Raw genomic sequence first — 10948 nt, forward strand, 5'->3', positions numbered from 1 at the left:
AAGACTAACTCAGGTACCAGGAGCTGTTCTAAATGCCTTAAACATACTAACTTGCAGGTATTATAAGTATCATCATTATCATCATCATCTTCATGAGGCATAGAGAAATGAGGAAATATTTCCAATATCATACATCTAGTAAGTAGTAAGACTACAACTTGAACACTAGCTTAACCCCAAAGTCCATGATTTCATGTTCTTAACTAATATCCTATAAAACAGATGCTAGAAAAGAAAATAATAAGAAATCAAAAGATCCTTAAAAATTAAAGATATGATTGTCAAAATAAAAAAAAATTCAACATAGCATTAGAATTTAAGAATATCTCTCAGAAATTAAAGAAATAAGAGAGAAGAGATAAGAAGTATGAAGAATCAATCCAGCTAATCCAAGATAGAGCTAACAGAATTACCGGGAAAAAAAAAAGAGACAGAAAATATAGAGAAGAATATTATCAAGGAAATAGTACCAAAGAAAATTCTCCAGAGTTCAAGAGAAACAGGAGTATGCAAACTGAAAGGATCCACTAGTGCTGACAGCGACAAATGAATAAAGACCCAGACCTAGACACATCCATCATTGTGAAATTTCAGATACCAAGGATAAAGAGGAAAGCCTAAAAACTTCCAGAAAAAAAACGTCCAAATTAAAGTGGGTCACCCACAAGAGAATAAGAATCTGAATAAGATTTCTCTTCAGCAACACTAGGAAGACAAAAAACAAAACAAATCAAAACAAAACACACACATACACAAACACAAAAAAATGCAGTATAGCCTTTAACATTCTTAGGAAAATAATTTTCAGCCTGGAACTGAACTGTCAAATATGAAGATATAATACAGACATTTTTAGAAACACAAAGGCTCAGAAAAATTTATTTCCCATTCATCACTCCATCACTTTTTTATTTTATTTTTTTTTGAAGATTTTTTTTTGATGTGGACCATTTTTAAAGTCTTTATTGAACTTGTTACAGTACTGTTTCTGTTTTATGTTTTGGTTTTTTGGCCACAAGGCATGTGGGATCTTAGCTCCCCAACCAGGGATCAAACCCACACCCCCTGCATTGGAAGGTGAAGTCTTAACCAGTGGACCTCGAGGGAAGTCCCTCCCTCACTTTAAAGAGAGAGATGTGTTGTAATATAAATTTATATTTATCCTTTCTTCCTTCAAGTAAGGTGAAGATGTACTCCAACAAAACAAGATTAAAAAAAAAAAAGAAAACATGTATATTTAGAAATAGTAGCCTAAGCCATAGAGTAATGAAGAGAAGTTCAAAATTAACAGCTGTGCAGCAAAGCCAGAGGGCAACCAGTTGAGACTGGAGCAAGAAGATAGAGGGATCCAGAAGACGGGGCGGGGGGAAGGATCCCACACAATAGACAGAGTGTTCAAGAGTTGGAAGGGAAAATGAGGATATGATAAAAATACATTATGTAAGAAAAAGAAAGGAGAAAAGAAAAGCAATGAAAAACTATAGGGAATACAAAAATCTACACAATGAAGTCATGATCCAAATGTAAAATATCTAGTCCAAATTAGAACAGGAAATCGGTGGGTTTCATGAAGATAAGTGAAACGGACTGTAAACAATAAACAGAAAGATTAAGAAACTAGTAGATTTTTTTAAGGCATAAGATTCTTCTCTGTATATTTTTTAAAGGTGTGAGAAACTCAAAGAAAAACAAAAAGCTATTTCAAAGTTATAATCCACATATGAAGCAAACTAAAATGGACATGATTTTGAGTAACTGGTGACTTAAAAGAAAGGGCTACCCATCTGAACACCTCTTTTAAGTAGCATGGAATCATGACATTGGAAACAAAGAGAAAGAAACAGCTTTGCAGTGAATATTTCCCTACTGTTAATAATGCAAAAGCTGAATATCAATTTTCAAAGGTCGGAATCAACCTGCAAATACGAAGCATGGGAAACTTAATTTGATTACAGAATAAACAAAATGTGATAAACCTTGATAGTGTCAAAATAAAACTGCAGCCAACCCAAGATGGGAGGTAGAAAGAAGAATGGAGAAGAAAGAAAAGGTAGGGGATGGATAAGGAAGGGAGAACAGGTGATTACTGCTTTTCATTATAAGTACTTTGTTCTATAGGCATTATTTTGCGAAAAATATCTTTTAATGTTTTAAGGAGAAAGCTGTTACCAGTGCAAATGCTACAAAGAGGTCAAGTGAGAAAGCTAGATCTGGCCTGTAAAATCACGGATGACCTTGAAAAGACCATTTCATGAGAATATTGGCATGGAAACCAGAGTATGGTGGGCTGGGAAATGAAGACCTGAAGAGGACAAGTATACCCAGCAGAACTCTAAGGACAGGAGAGAAGAAAAGAAAGGTTGCTAACAAGAATTAAAAAGAAAGGGAAGGTTGTTGTTGCTATTTTTATTTACATGGGGAAAAAACCTGAGCATGTTTTTAATTTGACTAAGGTAAAGAAGAGACGACAGGTGATGAAATCCACAGTACAGGATGAGGAATCAGCCTTGTACAGAAGAAGGGATATCTATTCTTCTGAAATACAAAGAAATGAGGTAGGGATGGATTCAGTTTGGGAGGCGGAAAGGCGGTGAGATCCAGCTAACAGGATCACAAAGAGCTTCTTCATCCACTGATGAAGTGTATTTTGACCATTCTCAGTACACTGCAAGCTCATATGAAAAACAATCAGACAGGAAATTTTTGAAAACATAAAAATTAGCTGAAATTAGAGATTATGCTATCCAAAGCTGGGTGATCAATGTGAAAATGTATGTGCCAAAATCAGTACTTTAAATTTGGGGATAACATCAGATGTATTCTCTGTATTATGAATTAAGATCACTACTTTCAGTATTACAATTCTAGAGCTACTTTTTCCTCCTGTGTTCTATCTCTCTTTCTTTCTTTCTTTTTTTTTATATTTTGGCTGCATTGGGTCTTCGTTGCTGTGCGCGGGCTTTCTCTAGTTGTGGCAAGTGGGGCCTACTCTTCATTGAGGTGCGTGGGCTTCTCATTGCAGTGGCTTGTCTTTGTTGCAGAACACAGGCTCTAGGCACGCGGGCTTCAGCAGTTGTGGCACACGGGCTCAGCAGTTGTGGCTTGCTGGTTCTGGAGCACAGGCTCAGTAGTTGTGGCGCACAGGCTTAGTTGCTCCACAGCAATGTGGGATCTTCCAGGACCAGGGCTCGAACCTGTGTCCCCTGCATTGGCAGGCAGATTCTTAACTGCTGCGCCACCAGGGAAGTCCCTATTTCTCTTTCAAATTAACCTGATTACTATGATAGGCTATTATTTGGCTACTAAATATTACAAATAGAAATCTATGTTTATGACAGATTTTTAAAATTTACCTTGAGTAGTTCTTTTTCAAAAGAGTACAGGAATTTACAAAAAAAAAATGGTTGACTTTATTTTAAAATGTAGATGCGTTAGCAAAATTTATCAATGCTTTTTGCTTTTTAAATTTCTGTTAATGACCTTCCATCCTAAAGTAGTTCTTCCTCTAGGCATTTATGCTGCTGAAACAGTGTTATGTTACTCCATGACAGGCTTACCCTAAGTAACCTGAAGCCTGCAGATGAATTTTAATAAAATGAAGACATGTTTTTCCTCCAAAGGTTTTACTTTAAATTATAACTAAAACCATAATTTTGAGACCACAAAAATATGCACCCTCATTAAAAATTAAACAACAGCTAAGGGTATTTTGAAGCAAGCTGACTGGGTTAAAAAGTCCTGGGAATAAAACTAAATCTGTGATGATCACTGATACGCATGGGTCATTGCTAAGGCAGCCCCAACTTAAGAACACAAGGATGGCAGGGAAAGATCGCAGTGAGCTTAAAGGGAAGTATTTATTGAGCAGTTTCCATTGTGTGTCCTGGATTACTGGAACATGATACAGTCAGACTCTAGTGTAACACCACTCAAACCAGACTAAGGGTTGTTTACAATACCCTGGGCAATTTGAAACTTTGAGATTTCAACAATGGCATCAACTAACTAAAACATTTTGAGTAGTGTAATCAACTGTGATTTATTACCTCACATGAATGTGTTTCTAGCTTATAAATAAGCTACCACTGACCCCTTTTATCTCACACATAATTGAAATAATGAATTTGTAGTCTTGGTATCACTCTGTATTAAAAATTACAAAGCAGGCGTTTAGAGTTGAAACAAAACTTTACTCCCACCATCTCACCAGCCATTAGCTTTATTAGTCTACAATCATTGCCATTCTGCCTATTTCTGGTTCGCAATAAGACTTACTCATTAGTCTTACTCCTGTCTTTAGCAGCCTTTTAAAATCACAGCCTATTCATGTACCCTTGGTGTAGTCTCTGATGCATCTTTCAGGCTAACATTTCTATGCTTTCCTTCTATGTTGGTTCATCCACCTCTAGGTTGTGTTCATGTTCTGATTGTTTATTATTCTGACTTACTCTTTGATCCACACTCTCTCATCTTGACATTTCTATCTCGTTGAAATCGAGATTTCACGTCTAAATTAGCTTTTGTCTATGCTACCCTAATGAAATTGCTCTGTACTTGTATATATGAACTGCTTTGCTTTGTTCCTCTGCCGAAAACTTCTTCTTTAAGAATTACCAGTGACATTGGTTTCATTCAAATCTTTGCTTCTAAGCTCTTAGGAATAGGCTTTTATTACACCCAAACATTTCATTTTCCATTAGGTTCCACTCTCTTGATACCTGCTTGCTTCTTCTCTACTCTAACCTTCCTTAGTTTTGGGCTGCTTAAATTGTTTCTATGACAGGCTATCCTTTCCTCCAACTTTTCCACTTAAAAATTCTGATTATTGAGAAATTTATCTAAAATTTACTTCCATTTTCTTATATTTTCTAATTTATATATTCAATGTATCACTGAGGGAGCTGAAATTAAGTATATATTACTCATCAGCTAAAAAGTTCAGAGTGTACACACACACAAATGTAGAAGAAAAGAAAAAATCTAAATAAATGTTGATTCTCTTTCTTATTTAGTTTAAGCTTTAGAATCCAACGACCCTGCTCAAACTGAATTCTCTCTATGTATAACCAAAAGCATCCATCACTGTCTATAAAGTCACAAAGTGATATTAGGAGAAAAACAGGCAGGAGGTGTATGCACAATCCATGCACACATATTAAAATTACACATTGCCTGAGAGTCTTCCCTCATAAAAGTAAACAACTCTTCTGTAAAGAGTAATTATATGTTTGTATGACACACAAGTGGGCTTGCTCCCAAGTTAATGGTTTACTAGGGGCTTTACACAGCTAAAAATCAAAACTTTAGAACCCAGGCTTGATTTTTCATAGTGAGTCGTAGGCCATAAAACTGAATATTCCACAGGAACAAATGAAGACAAAAATTAGCACTGTGTCTTGGATTTGAGATAGATTATCCATCCTAACAGACTCCAACCGAATGGCAAAACAGGCAAAGGAAGACCCTGTATCAAACCATCGTCGTGGAGAGTGGTACACAGAGAGAATGAGAGTAGGGGTTGGGGAAAAGGAAAAAAATGTAAACTAAAACCAGAAGAGGCCTTTATGAACCAATAATGACATGTGTCAAGATCTGGGTGATAATCAACTCAACTTTTTGCACCAGAGGGCAAAACAAACCCAAACAACAGGAACTCCAGAGAAGTAACATATCATGTTTCCCCCTAAATCCCAGAGAAAACAATTCACCACCAAAATGTTTCTGATGTACAATCACAAAGTGACACAATTATCACTCTTCAAGATCAAAACAAAACAAAAAAGACCTGCACCCAAAGTAAGTAAAAGCTTTAAGTTGGAGAAAGTTGTAGAGGCACAATAGAAGAAACATCTTTGTAACAGTCATCTTTCTACCATACTGTCTTATTATTTTAGATATTCATGCAGAGAATAGTCAAATCAATGATGACCCAGAAGATACACTTTCATTCAATGGCATTTGGCCTCAATTGCTTCTTTGAGCTCTTTTCTCAAAAAAAGGATATAATTTTATATACAGAAAACAATCTAGAATAAAAAGAAATACTGTACTCTCTTTCTAGCCAAAATTTAATTTTCCATTTGTTCTTCGGTAATAACATCCTTTAAAATTGTCCTTTCCACTAGTTATTCTACATGGAGGTGGAAGCTTTACATCTTAGAAATAAGTAACATCTCATACTAAAGGCTAAAAGGAGTCAGAGTATGATTATTAAAAATGAAGAACAGGGTTCAATACTGCAATGTCATTTTATTCTCACTACAGAAAGATACCTGTGTTTTCCTTAGCAGTGACAGAGGTCACCAGGAAAAGCATAAGATTCATATACAGAGAATACCCTGAACTGATACAAACTGTATTAGCTAGAAGAGAATATTTATAAAACTAATTCTTCTAAACAATTTTGACACTGGATTGAGTTTGGTACACCATGTTTCAAACAGCTGTTCTCCTTAGGATCACAGGTTCAAACGCGCATAGACGATTTACATTTAACAACTGGTAAGCAATCAAATGCCACACAGCTAAGTGTAGGAGGTTGAGAGAGACGCCATCCTATGAAAAGTGATGCTTTTTTTTAAAGTAGGAACATTGTGTTTTTAGCCAAACAAACTAATACTTAGCCATCTTATTATTCCAGGCACAACTGGTCATTTCAGAGACAACTCTGAATTGGGCAGAGCCCTGAAATGTTCTCCCACTAAATGCCTGATTTTTCTCTTCTTCCCTTACCTGATAATGAGCCTGGGCTTGCTGTGCTGAGTTCAAGGTGACATTGCAGAGCTTGCAGTACAGGGGCTTACATAGCTCCTCCAGGACAGTGTCTTGCTCCCCTCCCTTAGGTAACTCTTCTTCCCCGGCCAGAGGCAAGGAAGCCTCCTGCCCAAAAGACTTCTGCGGCGGAAGCGGCAAGGTTCCTGTAGACCTGGCGGCCACTGACATAGGAGGAGAGGATGAGGGCCGCTTAGGCGGAGGAAGCCCAGCGTGTTGCAAGAGGATCATTGGGTAGGAAAGACTTGGGCATAATCCAGTGGGTGACGAGAAGTCGGGTCTTCAAATCTGAATCAACAGCAAAAAAATACTTAAAAATGTGTCCTCTGCAATATGACGTGTAAATTGACCACACCATCTGCCCCTTCCTCTACTTCTCCAAACCATCTTTAGGACTCCTTTCCTTTTACCTCATCCAGCAGACTGCCCCTGTGTGTTAATCCACACTGACACAGTGCTCTTCCACTGAGAACAGCTTTATAGATCTGGCTTGATTTTGCTTGGCACAGCTCCAAATGCAGTCCCTCTGGCCCAGGAACATTATTAACAGTATTGCATCCGTGGCTAATTAAATCTAAAAATCACATGGCTGAAATGGACATCAAAGGTCACCCAGTCCAGACCCCTTCCCTCAGGCACACTTAAACACTCCTGACCATAATCATGCATAGACAAAAAAAACAACAACACCAGCAAAGAACCTTAGCAAATATCTCCTTTCCATGCAAACTAGTCTTTCTATCCAAATGATATCAAAAAGAATGAAATAAAGAGTGTCACTGCTCAGATTACTGCCAGCACTTCTAGAACTAGCTAAAATATCACGGAACTCTAGGAAAAAATCTGAGTTACCATGTGACAAAAATAAATAAAAGTGTACCTTCTGATCAACTAGTAATATTTAAATAATTGAGCCAATGACTCCTCAGAGCAGAGGCTGCAAGCAGACAACCTATACGCCACATGCAGCCACAGATGTGCTCTGCTTGGAATATACAGTGTTTTGTTTTGCTTTCATTTTTAAATTGAATTAAAGTCAACATTTAAAAATCAAAAGATTTGTGGCTCCTCTTGATAAAAGGGTGATCTGGCAACACTTGGCCCATGGTCCTACATGGGCAACAATTAGCTAGTTAGTGCTGACAGGCACTGTCCCGGGGTAGCCAAGCTTGCCTTCTCTAGGCCACCTCAGTCTGCACTCAGCCTGCTGCCTATATTCATATTACTTGCCTGCTCCCCGTAAGCTTAAGACCCCACCTCATATAGCCTTAGATGGTATTCATGAGTCCACTATAAAATCAGAGTATTTTCTCTCCCTCTAGAGGTAAATTACCTACATGAAATAGTGTATCAAGTAAATGTCCAATGGCATACTGAATCACACTACCACAAGCCCCAATATAATTCTAGTTCCTCAGTCTTTCGACTACTTGCTTTCCCCTTCTTATTAAATAACTGATAGTCTCTATTCTGTTTCCCTCAGAAAAGACCCAGTATGTTCCAATCCCACTTCAATTTTATCTATGATTTCTCCGGTCTCCCACCCAGATGGCAACTTCTAACCCTGAGTATCTCAAAATGAACCACAGTATGCACTTTGAGTTCCCACAATTCTAATTAACCCAAATTAAAATCCTTATTTCAAACTCCTCTATTCTTTTCACTCTCAATACTATTAAAACCTCTTTTCTTGGTCAATAGAATATGGCTATTTTAAGCTGCTGAAATTTTCCATCTGCAATAGAAATGTGTACATTTTATGACAATAATAGATTTACTAAAATTAACCAAGAACATTTTGAAAAGTTAAAAGTCTCTTTTACCACATTTAATAAGTATATACACATGGAACTTGCAACCAAGTAACAGCTTTTATACTAAATTCAGGGTCTTGGGGCAGCAAAGGACATCAGTGCAATGGGAAAATAATATAGTAAAGGACAAAGTACATAAATTATTAGTCATAGTACTTAACAATACTTCTCATTAAACATAATATTTAGAAATACAACAATATTATTTTATTCTCAAGCAGAAGTATGCTGTCCATTTCTCTGAGAATATTTTTTTAAAAAGCAATACAGATTTAGAACATTTAAAAAGTCAGGGTCTCTATAACCATATTATTTCTCTCAATTAAGTCAAAGACATTCAGAAAGCAGATACAGATATTTTGAAAAGGGAAACTAAGGAGACAAAGACCACTTTTTTTAAATTCAACTACCTAATTATAATAATTCATAATATTAAAAAACTACACATACCACCTGTACAGAGACATACTGATACCAAAGTGCCAATGACAAGCTGTCAGCTCAGAAGAGAAATGGTGGAGGAGGGTGTCAAAACATCTGGATAAAGGAAATCAGCAATATAAACAGAAAATCAAATGCTACCAAATGCCTAGACATGTCTGGACTTGTTTTATGAAAGTTTACTCCCACTTGAGGAAATACCAGCATGTGCCTCCCCCAGTGTTGTCTACAGGCTTCCATCAAAATAAAGGCCTGATAAAATCCCCTGAATTGAAGAAAAAATTCTCACCAAGTACAGACTTACCCATTATTGCATCTTACCTTTATCATGTTTAAAGAATAGCTAGAGAGTCCAAAATTCTTTCTTGTAATATTTAACAATCGAAACGATGTCAACTCCCCCCAAAAGCGTCTATGCATGACAATTACATCAGGTATTTCTATACTTGCAAAAAAAAACTAGCGGAAAATAAAAAACTAAAAGAAATACTAAAACGAAGCCTTCAGTGAAAGCAGGAATGGTGGAATATAAAGAGACTCGAGACTCAAAGCACTTGCGACTCAGATCTGCTCAACTACTGCATTAGATTAAAAGAAACTAACTTGATAGCTGATGTAAATAAAATATTCCTTGGATCAAAAAAGCCATTCAATTTGATGCTTGAAGTGGCATAAATGAAGGATTTATGGTGGTTAATATCCCGGTTTGGAAGGGGTTGAGGGGCAATAAAGAAAATCAAAGCTTCAGTGTACCCTATTTAAAGAAAACGAATGATCATATAGCATAGTTTTCATGATCGGACTGGGGCCTACTCTTCACTTACTGTATTAAAGACAACCACTTTCTCATTTGGAGAAATCTTCTTAGGAAAGGGAACACAATAAAGGAACAGGTTACTGGCACCTCAACAAACTAGGGAAGTCTGTAATTGGGAATTCTGGAAACGAGGGAAAGACGGTGAGCGTTATTCAAAGGTCATCAGAACGCAGCGAGAAGGAATGAGAGAGAGGAAAATAGAAAAATAATCAGTTGAGGTAAGGTATATCACATAAGGAAGACCCAAAAGAACGGAAGAATCTGGGGGAAAAGAGGCCTTGGTGGATTGGCGAATGTTCTCTAGGCTCAGCTATGACGGTTCCTAATCCCAGGGAACCTTTCACGTTATTTGAATCAAAGCTACATATACTTCAGCATCGCCCACATATACCTTACATTCTTAAAATGTGCATGCATACACACGAGTGCGCACACACATACATACACATACACACGCACCTCAATCCCATAAGGATGCCATCACGAAACATGGAATCCCCAGTCTCCCACGGGGCGGGGGCAAGCGCGAGGGCCAAGGCAGCTGCACGCCTAAAATGATCCAAACAGTACACGTGAAATGCTTATAAACAAACAGATAAATAAAAGCAGCGCAAGTCTGTCACGTGGAGGGCAGGTGGAAAGACCGCACCGGAAAGGAACTCCTAGTCCCGTCGCTCCTGTGCTCGTCCTAAATGCCCCGAGGCTCGCGATCGCCCGCACTTACCGGAACCCCCAGAACGCTCCGGGAGTCTGGGCGCCGCGTCTGCCCGGGACGCCCGCTGCCCTCGGTCCTACGCACCCCGCTCGGCCCGGTTCAACTCCGCCTCCCTCCCCGCAACTTTCTCGCTGGTCCCGCCGAGCCCCCTCCGCAGCTAAAGGCTGACTGTCAAAAGTCAGTCCAACCGGACCCACAGGGAAACAGCTGCAGGAAGTGACTGCGGAACCCGGAGGCTGCGGAGGAGGAGACTGAAGGCGCCGGCCCGGCGTCGCCAGTGCGCATGTGCCTGGTGGAGCAGGCCCCGTGGCGGCGGCAACTACAGCGGCGACGGAGGCTCCAGCCCCGGGCTGGTGGGGCGCGCGCCCGGCAGGTGCGGGGACTGTGAGC

General features: G+C 38.7%; 1 protein-coding gene across 1 annotated transcript in view; it reads right to left on the reverse strand.

Annotated features, from left to right (window-relative positions):
- The window catches only part of ZMAT3 (zinc finger matrin-type 3), a 32053-nt gene extending 21313 nt beyond the window's left edge, over nt 1–10740 (reverse strand). The window contains exons 1-3 of the mRNA XM_082654569.1: nt 10568–10740; nt 10303–10392; nt 6733–7059 (exon numbers count right to left, since the gene is read on the reverse strand). Of these exons, the coding sequence (XP_082510695.1) occupies nt 6733–7002 (270 nt within the window). The 5' untranslated portion in view covers nt 7003–7059; nt 10303–10392; nt 10568–10740. The remainder of the gene's footprint in view (nt 1–6732; nt 7060–10302; nt 10393–10567) is intronic.
- Nucleotides 10741–10948: the final 208 nt, after the last annotated feature.

Source organism: Grampus griseus (assembly GCF_964374135.1).
Source record: "Grampus griseus genome assembly, chromosome: 5".
Lineage (NCBI taxonomy): Eukaryota > Metazoa > Chordata > Mammalia > Artiodactyla > Delphinidae > Grampus > Grampus griseus.